At 47.1% G+C, this 20492-nt stretch overlaps 1 protein-coding gene across 1 annotated transcript in view; it reads right to left on the minus strand.

Annotated features, from left to right (window-relative positions):
• The window catches only part of vegfd (vascular endothelial growth factor D), a 32650-nt gene extending 17931 nt beyond the window's left edge, over positions 1-14719 (minus strand). Inside the window, exons 1-3 of the mRNA XM_043700299.2 lie at positions 14066-14719; positions 4596-4788; positions 4313-4503 (exon numbers count right to left, since the gene is read on the minus strand). Of these exons, the coding sequence (XP_043556234.1) occupies positions 4313-4503; positions 4596-4788; positions 14066-14158 (477 nt within the window). The 5' untranslated portion in view covers positions 14159-14719. The remainder of the gene's footprint in view (positions 1-4312; positions 4504-4595; positions 4789-14065) is intronic.
• Between the last annotated feature and the right edge of the window lie 5773 nt (positions 14720-20492).

Raw genomic sequence — 20492 nt, forward strand, 5'->3', positions numbered from 1 at the left:
GAATCAATGTTGCCAGACCTGCTGAGCTTTTCCAGCAATTTCTGTTTTTGTTCTTCCAGTGTTACTGGGTCAAAATTCTGGAATTCTCTTCCAGAAGATGTTGTGCCGAGGATTATTCCTAATCTAAACTAAATAACCTAAGCTACGCTCCCCTCAATTCACTGCTGTCCATGTGCATGCCCAGCAGTCGCTTAAATGACCCCAATGACTCTGCTTCCACCACCACCGCTGGCAACGCACTCCATGCATTCACAACTCTCTGCGTAAAGAACCTACCTCTGATGTCTCCAAACCTTCCTCCGAATATCTTTAAACTATGACCCCTTGTGCCAGTCAATCCTGCCCTGGGGAAAAGTCTCTGGCTATTGACTCTATCCATGCCTCTCATTATCTTGTATACCTCAATCAGGTCGCCTCTCGTCCTCCTTCTTTCCAGAGAGAAAAGTCTGAGCTTAGTCAACCTCTCTTCATAAGACAAGCCCTCTAGTCCAGGCAGCATTCTGGTAAACTTTCTTTACACCCTCTCCAAAGTCTCCGCATCTTTCCTATCGTAGGGTGACCAGAACTGGACACAATATTCCAAGTGTGGTCTCACCAGGGTCTTGTAGAGCTGCAGCGAAACCTCGCGGCTCTTAAACTCGATCCCCGAATTAGATTAGATTAGATTAGATTAGATTACAGTGTGGAAACAGGCCCTTTGGCCCAACAAGTCCACACCGACCCGCCGAAGCGAAACCCACCCATACCCCTACATTTACCCCTTACCTAACACTACAGACAATTTAGTATGGCCAATTCACCTGACCCTGCACATCTTTGGATGGTGGGAGGAAACCGGAGCACCCAGAGGAAACCCCCGCAGACACGGGGAGAACAGTCAGTTGCCTGAGGCGGGAATTGAACCCGGGTCTCTGGTGCTGTGAGGCAGCAGTGCTAACCACTGTGCCACCGTGCCACCCACTAACAACCCTATCCATTTGGGTGGCAACTTTGCGGAATCTATGCACTTGAACACCCAGATCCCTGTGTTCCTCCACACTGCCAAGAATCCTGTCTTTCATCCTATATTCAGCATTCCAGTTCGACCTTCCAAAATGCATCACTTTGCATTTATCCAGGTTGAAATCCATCTGCCATTTCTCAGCCCAGCTCTGCATCCTGTCTATGTCGCGCTGCAGCCTGCAATAGCCCTCAAAACTATCAACAGCACCTCCAACCTTTGTGTCATCTGCAAATTTACTAACCCACCCCACAACCTCCTCATCCAAGTCATTTATAAAAACTACAAAGAGCAGAGGCCCAAGAATAGAGCCCAGCGGGACCCCACTCAACACTGACCTCTAGGCAGAATACTTTCCATCTACAACCACCCTCTCTGCCTTCTATCAGTCAACCAATTCTGTATCCAGATAGCCAAATCTCCCTGTATCCCATACCTCCTGACTTTATGAATGAGCCTACCATGGGGAACCTTGTCAAATACCTTGCTGAAGTCCACATACACCACATCTACTGCTCGACCTTCAGGGACCTATCTCCTCACCTCCTCAAAGAACTCAATAGGATTTGTGAGGCATGACCTGTCCCTCACAAAGTCATGCTGACTGTCCTTAATCACACTATACTTTTCGAAATAGTCATAAATCCTTTCCCTCAGAACTCTTCCGAAACCTTGCTGACTACAGACGTAAGACTGGCTGGTCTGTAATTGCCAAGGATTTCCCTATTCCCCTTCTTGAAAAGAGAAACAACATTTGCCTCCCTCCAATTCTCCGGTACAACTCACGTGGAGAGTGAGGAGGCAAAGATCCTCACTAGCAGCTTAGCAACCTCCTTTCTCCCTTCCCAGAGCAGCCTAGGATAAATCTGGTCTGGCCTTGGGGACTTATCAATCTTAACGTTTGCCAAAGTTTCCAGCACATCAACTTCATGAATCATGATCTATTCAAGCCTATTTCCCAGCTCCTGGAAGTTCTCATTCACAACAAGGTCCCTTTCCTTAGTGAAAACCAAAGCAAAAAACTCGTTTAGGGCTTCCCCTATCTGCTCAGACTCAATGCACAAGTTCCCTACCTTCTCCCTGATCATTCTCTTATTCCTCATGTATGAGTAAAATGTCTTTGGGTTCTCTATAATCCTTCCTGCCAAGCCTTTATCATGCCCCAAACTGGCTTTCCTCAGTCCAATTCTGAGCTCCTTTCTAGCAAGCCTGTGATCCTCTAAAGCTGTGCTAGATCCTTACTTCCTCCACCTTACATAAGCTGCCTTAATTTAAATAAATGTGAGGTGTTGCATTTTGTTGAGGCAAACTAGGGCAGGACTTCTACGTTTAATAGTAGTGGAGATAATTTCTGCGTAAGGAGACCTGGGGGTGCATACAGTCATGGAGTCCTACAGTATGGAGACAGGCCCTTTGACCCAGACTGGTCCATGCTGACCAAAAGGCCCATCCACGCTAACCCCATGTCCCTGCACTTGGCATATATTCTTCTAAGTCTTCCCTATTCATGTATTTGTCCAAATGCCTTTTAAATATTGTTAATATACCTGTCTCAACCACTTCCACTGGCAGCTCATTTCACATGCTAACCCCCTCTGTCTAAAAAAGTTACCCCTCAGGTTCCCTTTTGTTCTTTCCCCTCTCACCTTAAACTGATGCCCTCCAGTCCTCGATTCCCCAATCCTGGGAAAAAAACTGAGTGTATTCACCCTATCCATGCCTCCCATGATCTTATACACCTCTATAAGATACCCCGTCAGTCTCTGACACTCTTAAGAAAAAAGTCCTAGCTTGCCCAACCTCTGCCTGTAACTCAGATTGTTGAGTCCTGGCTACATCCTTGTAAATTTCTTCTGCACTCTTTCCAGTTTAATAACATCCTTCCTATAGCAAAGTGACAAAGACTGAACACAATACACCAAGTGCAGCCTCACCAACGTCCTGCAACATAACTTCCCAACTTCTATATTCAATGCCCTTTTAATTTTATACTATCATCTACACTATCTACACCTAACATTGTGTCTCAATGCCCTGACTGATGAAGGCCAGTGTGCCAAAAGCCTTCCTCACTGGCCTGTCTACCTGGGACTCCACTTTCACAGAATTGTCAACCTGAACTCCAAGATCCCTCTGTTTCTCTACAATTCCTTAAGGCCCCAGCATTCATCATGCAGATGCGTACTTCTTTGAAAGTGGCGTCACAGGTAGACAGGGTGGTGAAGAAGGTGTTTGGCACATTTGCCTTCATTAGTCATAACATTGAGTACAGGAGTTGGGATGTCATGTTGTGGCTGTGTGGGACAATGCTGAGACCACATTTGGAAAACTGCATACAATTCTGGCTTCCCTGCCAAAGGAAAGTTGATGTTAAACTTGAAGTGGTGCAGAAAACATTTACAATGGTGTTTCTGGGACTGGAGGGTTTGACTTATAAGGAGACGCTGAACAGGCTAGGCCATTTTTCACTGGAGCATGGGAGGCTGAGGGGTGACCTGGCAGAGGTTTATAAAATCATGAGGGGCATGGATAGGGTGAATAGCCAATGTCTTTTTCCCAGGATAGGGGAGACCAAAACAAGAGGGCACAGGTTTAAGGTGAGAGGGGAAAGATTTAACAGAGGCCTAAGGGACAAATTTTCACACAAAGGGTGCTGTGTGTATGGAATGAGCTTGCCAGAGGAAGTGGTGGAGGCTGGTACAATTGCAACATTTAAGAGGCTTCTGGAAGGGTTTAGAGGGAAACAGGCCAAATGCTGGTAAATGGGGCGAGATTAGGTTAAGATATCTGGTTGGCATAGACAAGGTGGACTGACAGGTCTGTTTCTGTGCTGTACATCTCTATGACTCTATGACTGTATCAGACCTATTATGGATAAATGGAAGGGGAAGTGGATTGTGATGGGTGGCAGGCAGCTCTGCGGGCTGGACACCCAGTCTGATGCTCTCAGGAGAACAATTACAATACCACGATAAAAGCAAACTACTGCGGATGCTGGAATCTGAAACCAAAAGAGAAAATGCTGGAAAATCTCAGCAGGTCTGGCAGCATCTGGAAGGAGAGAAAAGAGCTGACGTTTGCCAAAGCTCAATTACAATACCACTCCTGAAACTAACCAGTAAAACACAGAGGCATTGCTGTAAGCTGTCATCAAAGAGAAGGTACAATGAAATCTCGAATTGGAAGCTTTTGAAGATTAGCACGTATTCTGTGCTCTCAAAACAGCCAACCAGTATCTAGAGTAAGTAAAGACTTAGGACCATAAAGCAACACTGTAAACGGTGTAGAAAAGGCCAGAGATATGGCAACCACCTCTTTGTGGATGTAGGATGTGCTGATGTTCTTGCAAACCAGGCTCTCTTCATTGCAGCAGCCCCCACACCGATACACCGACACACACGGGGGCTTGAAGAATGTATTGGTGCTTCGTCCAAGTTCCTTAGCAACGTCAACACAGGATTCCCTGGGGACGCACTGAGTCCTCTGCCATTCTTCATCGATGGCTGCACGGAAAACAGAGAGTGAGTTCGATTCCCCGGGTCAGCGGGTAAAAGAGAAAGGAAGGGAACGCGGCTTGGGAAAGAAGGGGTCTTACATTTGAGTGTGTCTGCGTCGTAGTACAGAGAAGCGAACCTGGTCGATCGTGATCGCGTGTCAAATCCCGCCAGGTACTTTAATTTTTGGTGGCATTTCCACCGCTTCCAGTCCGAGGAATTAATAATTGACAGCAATTCCCTCACATTGGAAGCAGCTCTGATCTGCTGTTCTAAACTTGCCCTCTTCTGCTTCTGAAAGGCAAAAAAACACAGAGGCATGGTCAATGGATATTGTTTGGGGCTGGAGGTAGGTTTTGCCGTGCAGTGTCCCCAGGCTCGGTGTTTGGAACCCCGCTCTTTCTGTTATATATTAATGATCGTGACCTTGGTGCGCAGGAAGCAGTTTTAAAGTTTGCAGATGACATGGAGCTTGCACACAGTGAGGAAGACACTTTGGAACTCCAAAAGAATACTAACAGGTTGGTGGCGTGGGTGGACGGGTGATGGGTGAGGTTCAGCAGAGAGAAGTGTGAGCTGATGCACTTTGGTTGGGAAAACATGAAGAGCAGAGAGACCTGGGTGTTTATGTGCACAGAGCGTTGAAGATGGCAGGACAGCTGCAGGACAGCAGTTCATAGAATCCTGACAGTGTGGAAGCAGGCCATTCAGCCCATCAAGTATCCCGTCCTATCCCTGTAACCCTGCATTTCCCATGGCTAACCCACATAGCCTGCACATCCCTGGGCACAATGGGGTGACGAATCATGGCCAATCCACCCTGACGTGCACATCTTTGGACTGTGGGAGGAAACTGGAGCACCCGGAGGAAACCCAAGCAGACACATGGAGAATGTCGGGCTGTTCAACTACTGGTATGGCAACTGTACCATCCAAGATTGGAGACGGTTACAGAGAGTGGTGAACTCGGCCTGGACAATCACAAAGGCCAACCTCCCATCTACAGAAACCATCTACCAGGCCCCACTGTCAAGGAAAGGCCGCCAGCATTCTCAAAGATCCATCCCACCCTGGCAATGCATTTCTACAACCTCGACCAAGGGGAGAAGGTACAGAAGCCTGAACACACGCACCAGCCGGTTTCGGAACAGTTTCTACCCAACTGTTGTAGGGCTCACAGAGTCTTAACATTCGCCTGTACCTGTGTTTTGGTTTTTGCCACTGTTTACCTATTATTTACTTATCTAAGCAACGTAACTCTGTGATCTGCCTGTATTGCTCACAAGACAAAGCTTTTCACTGTGCCTCGGTACACATGACAATAAATTCAATTCAAATCAATGTGCAAACTCCACACAGTCCACCCGAGGGTGGAACTGAACTCAAATCCCTGGTACTGTGAGGCAGCAGTGTTAACCACTGAGCCACCATTAATAAAACATATTGTATTCTCGGCTTTATTAATAGGGGCATGAAGTACAAGAGCTGTACAAAGTCTAAATCTTAGGGATGAAGGGAAGATGAGACTGTCGCTGCCAGTGTCCAGGATTATGCTGACTTTAAATCATGTGGGCAGTAGCTGGCTGTTTGTTCCCCAGGAGTGTTTACCATTTAGGAAGGCTGGTATGAGCTTCCCTCACCACTCTGAGCTGGAACAGTCACACACTTTGGAATTAAGGAAATTCGTTGTTGTAATTCTTCCCTCAGACAGCAGAGGGCACTCATTGATTAGAGTTTGCAGACACACATTCCAGATCATGCTGGATTCACAATAACCACATCAATTTAACCCCAAGAGCTTTATAACACAGCATGTTTTGTTGTATTGATTTACTTAGGCACACACTTGTGTGATCTGGAAGCCGAGTCCGTGCTTCGGAAGCAGATTCACTTTTTCATTTTATCAAGGTGGGCTCAGTTTCTTCCTTGGAGACAGTGAGGTCTGCCAATTCCTGAGATCAGAGTTGAGAGTGTGTTGCTGGAAAAGCGCAGCAGCTGAGGCATTCCTTGTCAGTTACTGGCGTCCAGTCTGTCTTTAAAGCGAGTGCATTTTTCTGCGAAGTTCAAGGACTAGAGTCAAATGCACAAGAGAAAAATGAAAGTTAAGTCAGATCCCCGGATGAAATATCCAGGTATTGGAGTGGGGTGATAGAGGAGGCAAAATCCCCAACTCTCCAAAGACCTGGAGAAATCTTCACTCTGTTATCTCTGAAAGATTCTCATGAAGGACCGTGGTATGTGGAGTTACACCTCCAGCATTTGTAGTCCCATCATTGAGAGCATCTCAACCAGCCTCTCATCCCGAACAAAGATTCAAACTCTCACAGGCTGGGACAAATCCGATCTATTGTTTCCTTAGAATGTATTAAATGTTGCAGAATAGATAAAGCAGAGTCATGGGACCAACACGCCATGGTTTGTGCCTGGCCTTTGACATATGGACAAAGATGCCAAGAGCAATTATGTGATTTTGGAAGGCTCCTTCAACATCACCTTCCAAACCTACAAACACTTCCAACTGGAAGGACATGGGCAGCAGATACATGGCAACACCTCCATCTTCAAGATCCCCTTCAAGTCACTCACCATCCAGACTTGGAAATGTATCGCTGCTCCTTCAGTGTCGCTGGGTCAAATTCCAGCAAACACTTCTCTAACAGCATTGTAGATGTCTCTACATCCCCACCAAGGTCCACAGCGGTTCAAGAAGGCAGCTCACCACCACCTTCTCCAGGCCAACTAGAGACGGGCAATTAACGCTGGGCCCGGCCAGTGACACCCACATTCTGTGAATAACTAATAGAGACAATAAAGTTGCACAGTGTGTCACACAAGGCAATGTCAGCTGAGATGACCAGAAACATCCTCAAAGAGATGGAGTGTCTTACAGGATGACAATGAGACGGAGAGGCGGCGTGGTTCAGTCAGGGAATACCAGAGCTTAGAGCCTCAGCAGCTAATACTCACAGAGTCATACAGCATGGAGACAGGCCCTTCGGCCCAACTAGTCCGTGTTACTAGGTTTCCTAAAGTGAACCAGTCCCATTTGTCTGTGGTTGGCCTATATCCCTCTAAATCTTGTCTATCCATGTACCTGTCCAAATGTATTTTAAATGCTGTAATTGTTCCAGCCTCTACCACTTCCTCTGGCAGCTCATTCCATACACTCACCATCCCATTTAAACTCTATTTAACTACTTTCTTTTTATTCTTTTGTACCACAAAATGGCACTGGTCTGTGGCAACACAGCACTTGTCCCAAGATACAAGTGACAATGAATCATTTCTTCACCCCTTCGGTCCCTTTTAAGTCTTTTCCCTCTCATCTTAAACCTATGCCCTCTAGTGTTTGGACTACCCTACTCTGGGGAAGAGACCTTTGCTATTGACTTTATCGATGCCCCTCATGGTTATATAACCCACTGTAAGGTCACCCCTCAGCCCGTGATGCTCCAGGGAAAAATGTCCCAGCCGATTCAGCCTCTTCCTGTGACTCAAACCCTCCAGTCCTGGTATCATCCTCGTAAATCTTTTCTGTACCTTTTCTAGTTTAACAACATCCTTCCTGTAAGAGGGAGGCAAGAACTCTACGCAGTATTCTAAAAGTGGTTCAACCAATGTGCTGTCCAGATGCAACACGCCCTCCCAACTCCGATACTCAATGCTGATTAAAATTGGGGATAATCAAGAGTTGGATAAGTGGCAATATCTCAGAGGGCTGTGGGTTTGGAGGGGGATTTCAGAGATTGGGAGGAGGCAGGGTCACGGACAATGGGGTTTTCAAACAAGGACGAGAATTTTAAACTTGAGATGATTCGCAGGCAGGAGCCAAGGTATAGTGGATTGGCAGGTCAGAGAACAGGCCAGCGAGGTCTGGAAAAGAGGGCTTCCATGGAAGAGTCATGTCTAGAGGTAGCAGAGGCAATGGGCAAGTGTTCCAGTAACAGATGAGCCGATGCACGTCCAAAATAGTGCAAGTCGCTTCAGTGCAGGAGATGCTGGGATGTGACTTGGTTGAGGGCAGCGTTAAGTTGAATTGGTTGAGCTCACAGGAGGAGGTAAGGATGCAGGTTCCAGGATGTGGGAATAAGAGCAGCTGCAGACTGGAGTAGTGACGCACCAGGAATTCATGTCTGCCCATTCACGGCCTTGCGTTCGATGTCAGATCAGATAGTGTCAAAGGACAGGTCTGACAAAGGAGAAGGAATTGGCAGAGGACTAAACGGAACGTTCCAGAGAACACCTCTGGGACACCCGGACAAACCAACCCAACCACCCCGTGGCTCAACACTTCAATTCCCCCTCCCACTCCACCAAGGACATGCAGGTCCTTGGACTCCTCCATCGCCAGACCATAGCAACACGACGGCTGGAGGAAGAGCACCTCATCTTCCGCCTAGGAACCCTCCAACCACAAGGGATGAACTCAGATTTCTCCAGTTTCCTCATTTCCCCTCCCCCCACCTTGTCTCAGTCAAATCCCTCGAACTCAGCACTGCCTTCCTAACCTGCAATCTTCTTCCTGACCTCTCCGCCCCCACCCCACTCTGGCCTATCACCCTCACCTTGACCTCCTTCCACCTATCGCATTTCCGACGCCCCTCCCCCAAGTCCCTCCTCCCTACCTTTTACCTTAGCCTGCTGGACACACTTTTCTCATTCCTGAAGAAGGGCTTATGCCCGAAAACGTCGATTCTCCTGTTCCCTGGATGCTGCCTGACCTGCTGTGCTTTTCCAGCAACAGATCTCCAGCATCTGCAGTCCTCACTTTCTCCTAGAGGACTAAACACACTGGGAATCAACAAATGACAGCGCTTGCATTTCTGTATCGCCTTTCGCCACCTCTAAAACACTTCAGAGCCAGCGAACTACGTTTGAAATACAGGTCGCTGTTGTAAAGTACAGAAATGGAGCAGCCAACTTTGCAAACAGAGTGCATGTACAAACAGCAATGACCAAGTGGTATTGGTTCAGGGATAAGTGTCAGGGCAGCAAGAGAACTCTCCTGCCATTCTCCAAACTGTGCTGTGCCCACCCAAGTGGTTCGACATCCCTTCTGAAAGGTGGCACCTCTGGCAGAATGGCACTCCCTTGGTACTGCAGTAACCCAAGCAGCCTGGATTTAGTGCTCAAGTCTGGAATCTGAGCGCATTGTAGGAATTTCCAGGAATCTGAGCGAATTAGGGCCAGACTATTCAGGAGCGATGTTAGGAAGCACTTTGACAACACAAAGCCTGGTAGATGTCTGGAACGCTCTTCCACAAATGGCAGTGGATGCTGGGTCAGTTGTTAAGTTTAAAGCTGCGATGGATAAAATTTCGTTAAGCGATGTTATTAAGGGAGATGTACCAAAGGCAGGTGTATGGAGTTAGGCCACAGATCAGCCAAGATCTCATTGAATGGCAGGACAAGCCCGAGGGGCTGAATGGCCTCCTGCTGTTCCCACGTTGCTATGTGTCGGGCCTTGATTTCTTCAGCTTCCTTATTTAAGAGACAAAACTGCCAGCTGCTGATTGGCAGCAAAGGGTTCCCTCCGGGTGCTCTGGTTTCCCCCCACAGTCCAAAGATGTGCAGGCCAGATGAATTGGCCGTGCTAAATTGTCCACAGTGTTAGGTGCATTAGCCAGAGGGAAAGGGGACCTAAGAGGCAACTTTTTCACGCAGAGGGTGGTACGTGTATGGAATGAGCTGCCAGAGGATGTGATGGAGGCTGGTACAATTACAACATTTAAAAGGCATCTGGTTGGGTATATGAATAGGAAGGGGTTTAGAGGGATACGGGCCAAGTGCTGGCAAATGGGACTAGGCCAGATTGGGATGTCTGGTCATCTGGACCGAAGGCTCTGTTTCTGTGCTGTATGACCCTATGACTCTGAAAGGACTCTCTAGTTTGTACCTCTTACACGCGATGCTCGGGTTGTGTTGTAGTGTCTTAGAGAAGTCTTTCAGCTCAACCTTCTGAAGTGAGAGATTGACACCACTAGAGGGGGCCGGTGATACAGTTGTTCTCTTACTGACCAGCAAATCTGAGGTCTATTAGGAGAGGAGACCAGAACTGTTTTTAAAACTAACCAAGTGACACCAAAGAAAAATTAAAACGGGTTACAAAGATCTTTAAGGCTAAACTAGAAAGTCAACCAAATTAGACTGTAAGACCTCCTTTAAATATATAAAAAGGGAAAGGAGAGGCCAAGGTGAATATAGGCCCAGTCCCTCTCCCACTACAACTCCCAGGTCATCTCCTCTGCCCTGAAGCTGTTCAACAATGTCCTGAAACAGACTTGCTACCACAGCCACATTTGCTTCCTCAGTGCCTGCCTCCATAACCAACTCATCCCCAAGCCTTGTCCTACCTGCCTATCTTCTTTTCCACCTATCCACTCCACCCTCTCCTCCCTGACCTATCACCTTCAGCCCCTCCCCCACTCACCCATTGTACTCTATGCTACTTTCTCCCCACCCCCACCCTCCTCTCGCTTATCTCTCCACCCTTCAGGCTCTCTGCCTGTATTCCTGACGAAGGGCTTTTGCCCGAAACGTCGATTTCACTGCTCTTCGGATGCTGCCTGAACTGCTGTGCTCTTCCAGCACCACTCTAATCTAGACTCTGGTTTCCAGCATTTGCAGTCATTGTTTTTACCTGAGCAAAGGAGATTTTGGAAATAATAATGGGGACCCAGGAAGTGGCAGAGAAGTTAACTAAATACTTTGCATCAGTCTTCACAATGGAAGCGTTCCAAAATTACTAAATAATCGACGGCTGAAAAGATAAGACATCAGTACAATAACCACTGGAGAAACATTACTAGGGAAGCTAATGGGTAAAAGATCAGGCCCCCTGGACCTGAGTTCTAGGACATTAAAGGAGGTAGCAACAGAGAAAGTGGATGCATTTGGTAGTTTTTTTTTAGATTAGATTCCCTACAGTGTGGAAACAGGCCCTTCAGCCCAAACCAACAAGTAACCCACCCAGACCCATCTCCTTCTGACACTATGGGCAATCTAGCATGGCCAATTCACCTGCCCTGCACATCTCTGGAGGAAACCCACACAGTCACGGGGAGAATGTGCAACCTCCACACAGACAGTCGCCCGAGGGCTGGAATCGAACCTGGGACCCTGGTGCTGTGAGGCAGCAGTGCTAACCACTGAGCCACCGTGCCACCCCTAAAGTCTTTCAGGGATCTTCAGATTTGGGGAAAGTCACAGAGGATTGGAAGATTGCTCCTATTTTGGGTGGTACGGTGGCTCAGTGGTTAGGACTGCTGTCTCACAGCGCCAGAGACCCGGGTTCGATTCCAGCCTCGGGCGACTGTCTGTGTGGAGTTTGCACATTCTCCCCGTGTCTGCTTGGGTTTCCTCCGGGTGCTCCGGTTTCCTCCCACAGTTCAAAGATGTGCAGGTCAGGTGAATTGGCTGTGCTAAATTACCCCATAGTGTCGGGGTGAATATTGGGTAGGGGAGTGGATCTGGGTGGGTTACTCTTCAGAGGGTCGGTGTGGACTTGCTGGGCCGAAGGGCCTGTTTCCACACTGTAGGGAATCGAATCGAATCGATTCTAAAAAGGGAGGGCGATTTCAAACAAAAAGGTAACAAAAGGCCAGGTAGTGTAACAGCTGACATTGGGAAAACGTTAGAATCTATTACAAAAACGATGTGCGGGCAGAGTGTTTGGGAATAAATACGATGAAGCAAAGTCAGCATTAGCTTGACAAAGGAGGAATCATGCCTGTTAGAAAAGCCACTAGTTAGACCAAAGCTGGAACGCCATGTACGGTTTTGATCCCCTGAATGAAGGGAAGATACGTTGACATTGGAGGCAGTCCAGAAACGGATCACACAGTTGACCCTGGATATGGAGAAACTGTCTGTTGAGGAGAGATTGAACAGGCCGAGCCTGTACTGATTGGAGTTTAGAAGATTGTAAGGCAGTCTTACTGAATCAGACAAGTTTCTTAGGGAGCTGAGGTAGATATGGAAAGTCGTTTCCCCTTGTGAGACAGTCTAAGACTAGAGGGCACAATCTCAGAATAAGGAGACGTCGATCTAAGATAGAGATGAGGAGGACCTTTTTCTCTCAATAGGTTTCTGAACCTTTGCAATTCTTTTCCACAAGGGGCCCTTGAGGATAAGTCATTAAAAGTGTAATCAAGGCTGAGGAGACAGACTTTTTTAGTCAGGAAGGGGTCAAGGGTTATGTGGGGAAAAGGCAGGCAAGTGGAAGTTGAGGAATATCAGGTCATCCATGATCTCATTGACTGGCAGGATAGACTGGATGGGCTGAATGGCCAACATCTGCTCTCATGTCAGAGAGTCATAGAGATGTACAGCACGGAAATGGACCCTTTGGTCTGACTCATCCGTGCTGACCAGATATCCCAACCTAATCTAGTCCTGACTGCTAGCACTTGGCCCATATACCCATCCAAATGTATTTTAAATGTTGCAATTGTACCAGCCTCCACCACATCCCCTGGCAGCACATTCCATACACGTACCATGCTCTGCATGAAAAAGTTGCCCCTTACGTCCTTTTTAAATCTTTCCCCTCTCACCATAAACCTATGCCCTCTAGTTTTGGTCTCACCAACCCCAGGGAAAAGACTTTGTCTATTTATCCTATCCATGCCCCTCATAATTTTATAAACCTCTCTAAGGTCACCCCTCAGCCTCCGACGCTCCAGGGAAAACAGCCCCAGCCTGTTCAGCCTCTCCCTATAGCTCAGATCCTCCAACCCTGGCAACATCCTTGTAAATCTTTTCTGAACCCTTTCAAGTTTCACAACATCTTTCCAATAGGAAGGAGACCAGAATTGCACACAATATTCCAACAGTGGCTTAACCAAAGTCCTGTACAGCCGCAACATGACCTCCCAACTCCTGTACTCAATATTCCGACCAATAAAGGAAAGCATACCAAACGCCGCCTTCACTGCCATGATCTGAAGGGAGATGGGATCAAGTCCCAATTTGACAGCTAGCAGAATTGAAATTCAATTCATTCAGTTGCCATTTGTAAGCTCAATTCAGTAAAGGTGACCATGAGACTATTATCAGTTGTGGTATCGATCCATCTCATTCGCTAATGTCCTTGAGGGAAGGAAATCCACTGACTTTACCAGGTCTGGCCTACATGTGACTCCAGACCCACAGCACTATCGCTGACTCTTAACTGTCCTGAGATTACCTCAGGCACTCTATTCAGGGGCAGCTATGGGGTGAGCAACAAATACTGACCTTGTTAGTGACCAACACACCCTGTAAAAGTATAAAACAATTAAAAGAAGGATATCCCATCTTATGTTGGCACTGGGTAACAGCAGTGGACCGGGCTTGAGGGACTGAAAGGCCTTCTGCGACTTTAAAAAAAATAAATTCTCGCGTATGGGACATGCAAAATAAACTGAGGTCCCAGAGGGCACAAGCAGCAACCAATATAAATCGGGTGCCCTTCCTTGTATATTCTGACAGGAATGCTTTCCATGCAGTGCACAAACTAGGAGACACTTTACACTCGGGTGTTTGGCAAATATCTGACCAGGAATTGGTGTCGCGATCAAAGTTCACCTACCAGCCTGGCGTCATGTTCTTCGTAAACACCCTGCAAAAGATGGAGAAGTGAAAGAATGATGACATGGAGACAAACAGCAGACAGCAGCTTCATTGTGACTCCTTTGATCTAAAGAGTTAATCGTGACTGCCACAATCGCTGTCTGGTCACACTCGGAGACCTTACAGCGGTGAACGCAAACAGCTCAGCATTACATTGCTTCTCAAGCATCTGAGTTCTTTGCCCTCCGAGTCTAATTACTGAGAATGTCTCGCAATTTGTAAGCAAGGCATTGTGATCCAGAGCAGATTTGTTACATATTCCAGGTCCAAGTTGGGTCACGGATCCATGCAAGAGGAAAAGTTGAGGTTGAATGGCAAACTATCCGAAGCAGCCTATGTAGCCAGATGCCTTGCAAAGGAGCCACGAAACATTGTACATTTCAGCATTAATCCTCAGGTTCAGCTCAAACACTGAAAACAAAGCGAGAAAGCAGATATTTCTTCGCTGGCACGAGCATCAGTTTTCTCCTGTGCAAACTTTAGGGAAGAAGTGGGGGAAAATTCCGACTGCGGCGCCTTCCCTCACTCTGAAAGCGTGGATCGGGAGATCATATTCTAAAGGAACTGGTGTTGTGGATTGCACAGAGCTGCATTTTCACTTTGTCTCAAATACTGTGACGCAGCAGGCCTCCTCACCAGCAGCATATGGTTTAAATGGGATCCAGACTTCAGTCCAGGCCCACACTACTGGCTTCTCTTCAAGACTTGCAGCATTACTAAACAGCACTCTCACACGCCATATCCACTGACCCACACATCACCCACACTCACACACGCCATATCCACTGACTCACACATCACCCACACACTCACACGCCATATCCACTGACCCACACATCACCCACACTCACACACGCCATATCCACTGACTCACACCTCACCCACACACTCACACGCCATATCCACTGACCCACACATCACCCACACTTACACACGCCATATCCACTGACTCACACATCACCCACACACTCACACACGCCATATCCACTGACCCACACATCACCCACACACTCTCACACGCCATATCCACTGACCCACACATCACCCACACACTCACATACGCCATATCCACTGACCCACACATCACCCACACACTCTCACACGCCATATCCACTGACCCACACATCACCCACACACTCACACACGCCATATCCACTGACCCACACATCACCCACACTCACACACGACATATCCACTGACCCACACATCACCCACACTCACACACGCCATATCCACTGACCCACACATCACCCACACTCACACACGCCATATCCACTGACCCACACATCACCCACACTCACACACACCATATCCACTGACCCACACATCACCCACACTCACACACGCCATATCCACTGACCCACACATCACCCACACTCACACACGCCATATCCACTGACCCACACATCACCCACACTCACACACACCATATCCACTGACCCACACATCACCCACACTCACACACACCATATCCACTGACCCACACATCACCCACACTCACACACGACATATCCACTGACCCACACATCACCCACACTCACACACGCCATATCCACTGACCCACACATCACCCACACTCACACACGCCATATCCACTGACCCACACATCATCCACACTCACACACACCATATCCACTGACCCACACATCACCCACACACCCACACACACCATATCCACTGACCCACACATCACCCACACACTCACATACGCCATATCCACTGACCCACACATCACCCACACTCACACACACCATATCCACTGACCCACACATCACCCACACTCACACACACCATATCCACTGACCCACACATCACCCACACACTCACATACGCCATATCCACTGACCCACACATCACCCACACTCACACACACCATATCCACTGACCCACACATCACCCACACTCACACACACCATATCCACTGACCCACACATCACCCACACACTCACATACGCCATATCCACTGACCCACACATCACCCACACTCACATACGCCATATCCACTGACCCACACATCACCCACACACTCACGCGCCATATCCACTGACCCACACATCACCCACACTCACATACGCCATATCCACTGACCCACACATCACCCACACTCACACACGCCATATCCACTGACACACACACATCACCCACACACTCACACACCATATCCACTGACCCACACATCACCCACACTCACACACGCCATATCCACTGACACACACATCACCCACACTCACACACACCATATCCACTGACACACACATCACCCACACTCACACACACCATATCCACTGACCCACACACCACCCACACTCACACCCGCCATATCCACTGACCCACACATCACCCACACACTCACACACGCCATATCCACTGACCCACACATCACCCACACACTTACTAACACCATATTATAGAATCATAGAGCTGTATGGCATGGAAAAAGTTCCTACGGTCCAACTTGTCCATGCCAACCAGATATCTTAAATTAATCTACACCCAATTGCCAGCACTTGCCCCATATCCCTCTAAACCCTTCTTAGTCATATACCCATCCAAATGCCTTATAAGTGTTGTAATTGTACCAGCCTCCACCACATCCTCTGGCAGGTCATTCCATACACATACCACCCTCTGCGTGAAAACGTTGCCCCTCAAATCCCTTTTATATATTTCCCCTCTCACCTTAAACCAATGCCCTCCAGTTTTGGACTCCCCTACCCTGGGAACAAGACCTGGTTATTTCCCCTTTTCCATGCCCCTCATGATTTTATAAACTTCTACAAGGTCACCCCTCAGCCTCCGACGCTCCCGGGTAAAACAGCCCCAGCCTGTTCAGCCCCTCCCTACAGCTCAAACCCTCCAATCTTGGCAACATCTTTGTAAATCTGAACACTTTCAGGTTTCACATATCCTTTCTGTGGCAGGGAGAGCAGAATTGAATACTGTATTCCAAAAGTGGCCTCACCAATGTCCTGTCCAGCTGCAACTCCTACACTCAATACATTGACCAATAAAAACAATCATACCAGACACCTTCTTCACCATGCTGGCTACCTGCAACTCCATTTTTAAGGAACCTATGAACGTGCACTGCAAGGTCTCAACACTCACCAGGAATTTACCGTGACGTGTATCAGTCCTGCCCTGATTTGCCTTTCCAAATGCAGCACTTCATGTTTGTCTACATTTAAACTCCATCTGCCACTCCTCGGCCCCTCAGCTCATCTGATCAAGGTCCCATTGTACTCTTACGTAACTGTCTTCAACGGAGGCTCCACTGACCCGCACGTCATCTGAACACTCACACACTGAACCCACTGATCCTACGTAGTAATGGGTTCAAGTAATGGCCACAAATTCCTTGTCTCCTGCTCCTCCTAGCAATGGACTTTCTGGATAGTAAGGGGAACTGGATTATATTCTGGGTGCCGGTGCTTGGCCACAGAATGATGGCGCCAAAATTCTGTGGGTGCAGGGCAGTGCAGTACAAAAGGTGTGATGTCTAATTTTGCTGATTCGAAGCCCCAGTCCCTGGAGTAATGGCAGAGTAATGCGGCAGCACTCCTCTGGCTAAGATCATCCATGTCCAATCATTAGGAATATCACTGTGAAGGAAACAGAAGGCAGTGTACCCTGGGTCAATGAGACTACCTCTCAGTGTCACCAAAAGCCTTATCCTTAGTCCTTCAGCTATGTGCGACAGCTGCCACACGTCATTTAAGAATCTTCCAGCTCTGAAATCCAGTCTTCCCATCGAGCCTATGATAGCTCCTTGATAGAGCGCTCCAATTAATCATTTGCTTCATAAATTGGAAATAAATTAAAGTTATTTATGATCAGACAAATAAAATAAGGTCAACAGTATATTCTTAATGTACTTTAATCATTTCCTTCAGCGTATCAGGGAACATTTTACATTCAGCTGTTCACGTTTTTGATTTCTCACCTTCCTCTGAGACACGGCATTTGACCTCCAACCTCTTTGCTTTCTCAAATTCAGCCCAAATATCTTTGAAAGGTTTGCAGATTTCCTCCCGAGGATTCATGACATGCGCACTTGGACACAAGGGTCAAGTGGTTTAAATCCACCTCGTCCATTGTTTCGTTTATGTCAAACATTAAAACAGTCCTGTTTCTGTTAGTTTTGGGCAAGTTTTAGTTCCTGTACCAGTGTCTCGTTCATTTGCAGTGTTAGGACAGGCCACTTAGTGCCTGGTTTACTTTAGCAGCCCAATGCCCCACACTGTACTCTGGGTATATTCTATCGAGCCAAAAATGTGTTGCTGGAAAAGCGCAGCAGGTCAGGCAGCATCCAAGGAGCAGGAGAATCGACGTTTCGGGCATGAGCCCTTCTTCAGGAAAGCCCTTCTCCTGCTCCTTGGATGCTGCCTGACCTGCTGCGCTTTTCCAGCAACACATTTTCGGCTCTGATCTCCAGCATCTGCAGTCCTCACTTTCTCCTCGTATATTCTATTCGAACCAACCAGTAAACTGAGTGATAATTTTGCTTCCTTCCAAGCCACACTTTCATTGCTCGTCACTTTAATTATGATAATTGCAGCCTTTATTTACAACTGGAGCTATAATGAATGTGTGAGAACTTGATTTTGCAAGTGTCTAGAGTCTGAATATAAGTGACAAACTGGAGACAGGGCTAAAGTGACTGGAATCTTTCTGTTTGGTTATATCAGTGAATTGGATAACAACAAAGTATCACTGATTCATAGTTTAGTCCCCTTAAATAGGTCAAAATACTTTCAAATTCCAGCAGGGTTTGATTTGTTGAGTTGAGGCCTGTCTCGAGTTCAAGATTAACTTTGAGATGGAGTGAGTGAGAGAGTGAGTAAGTGAGGGAGAGGCAGAGTGTGTTCAAATGAGAGGATCTGTTTGTGAGAGTGTTTAAGTGCATGCACATGAGAGCGCGGTGAGCGTGTGTAGGTCTGCATATGTATGTGTGAAAGTGGGTGTTATGTGTATAAGAGAGTGTGAGAGATGGAATATGTCAGACTGCATTTGACACTGTGTGTGTACCTAGGTCTGGGATACACAATATTTCTGCTCAAGCTGCTGGCTTCAGCCTCTGCTGTGTTCCGTGACTGTGGTCAGACAGTGTCTAAGCTGCTCACAGCCCCAGTGTTTCACCAGCTCCACAACAGAACCATCTGAGAGTGTAGGACAAGCAGTGAGTGTACACACATTGGACAAAATTCAAAAGTGTGTGTGAGTGCACAAGGCTACGTGCATGTGTGAGAGTGTGTGTTCATGCATCAATGTGTGTGTATTAGCCAGTGTATTTAAAATGTAGAGGTTGTGTGTATGGGTGAGATTGTGTGTGTATGTGTGCGTATATCTGGATGTGGGTATGTGTGATTGTGTATGTGTATGCGTTTTTCTCGCTGTGCATGTGTGTGATTGTGTGTGTGTGAGAGAGTCTGTCAGCGTGTCTGTGAGTGTTTTTGTGTGTCTAACAGAGTATCTGTGCATGGGTATGTGTCTATCAGTGTGTCTGTCAGTGTATGTGTGTGAGAGAGTGTGTATGTGTGTTTTTGTGTATCTATCAGAGTATCTGTGTCTGTCTATATCTGTGTGTGTGTGTGTATGTATCTGTGAGTGAGAGTGTGTGTGTCCATTAGAGTATTTGTGTGTGTGTGTATCTGTGAATGTATGTGTGTGTGTATGTATCTGTGAGTGAGAATGTGTGTCTATTAGAGTATGTATGTGTCTGTATCTGTGAGTGTATGAGTGTGTGTGTGTGTGAGTTTGTGTGTATCTGTGAATGCATGTGTGTCCATTAGAGTATCTGTGTGTGTGTGTATCTGTGAATGTATGTGTGTGTGTGTGTTTGTGAGTGAGAATGTGTGTGTCTATCAGAGTATCTGTGTGTTTGTATCTGTGAGTGTATGTGTGTGTGTGAGAGAGTGTGTGTATCTGTGAGTGAGAATGTGTGTGTCTATTAGAGTATCTGTGTTTTTGTATCTGTGAGTGTAGGTGTGTGTGTGAGAGTGTGTGTGTATCTGTGAGAGTGTGTGTGTCCATTAGAGTATCTGTGTGTGTGTATCTGTGAATGCATGTGTGTGTGTGTGCATCTGTGAGTGATAATGTATGTGTCTATTAAAGTATCTGTGTGTGTGTGTATCTGTGAGTGTAGGAGTGTGTGTGTATCTATGAGTGAGAATGTGTGTGTCTATTAGAGTATCTGTGTGTGTGTGTATCTGTGAGTGTAGGAGTGTGTGTGTATCTATGAGTGAGAATGTGTGTGTCTATTAGAGTATCTGTGCGTGTGTGTATCTGTGAGTGTAGGTGTGTGTGTGTGAGTGTGTGTATCTGTGAGTGTGAATGTGTGTGTCTATTGGAGTATCTGTGTGTGTGTGTGTATCTGCGAGAATGTG

The sequence above is a fragment of the Chiloscyllium plagiosum genome, unplaced genomic scaffold (assembly GCF_037043375.1).
Source record: "Chiloscyllium plagiosum isolate Xiang-an unplaced genomic scaffold, Cpla_swu_hap1 HiC_scaffold_12, whole genome shotgun sequence".
NCBI classification, from domain to species: domain Eukaryota; kingdom Metazoa; phylum Chordata; class Chondrichthyes; order Orectolobiformes; family Hemiscylliidae; genus Chiloscyllium; species Chiloscyllium plagiosum.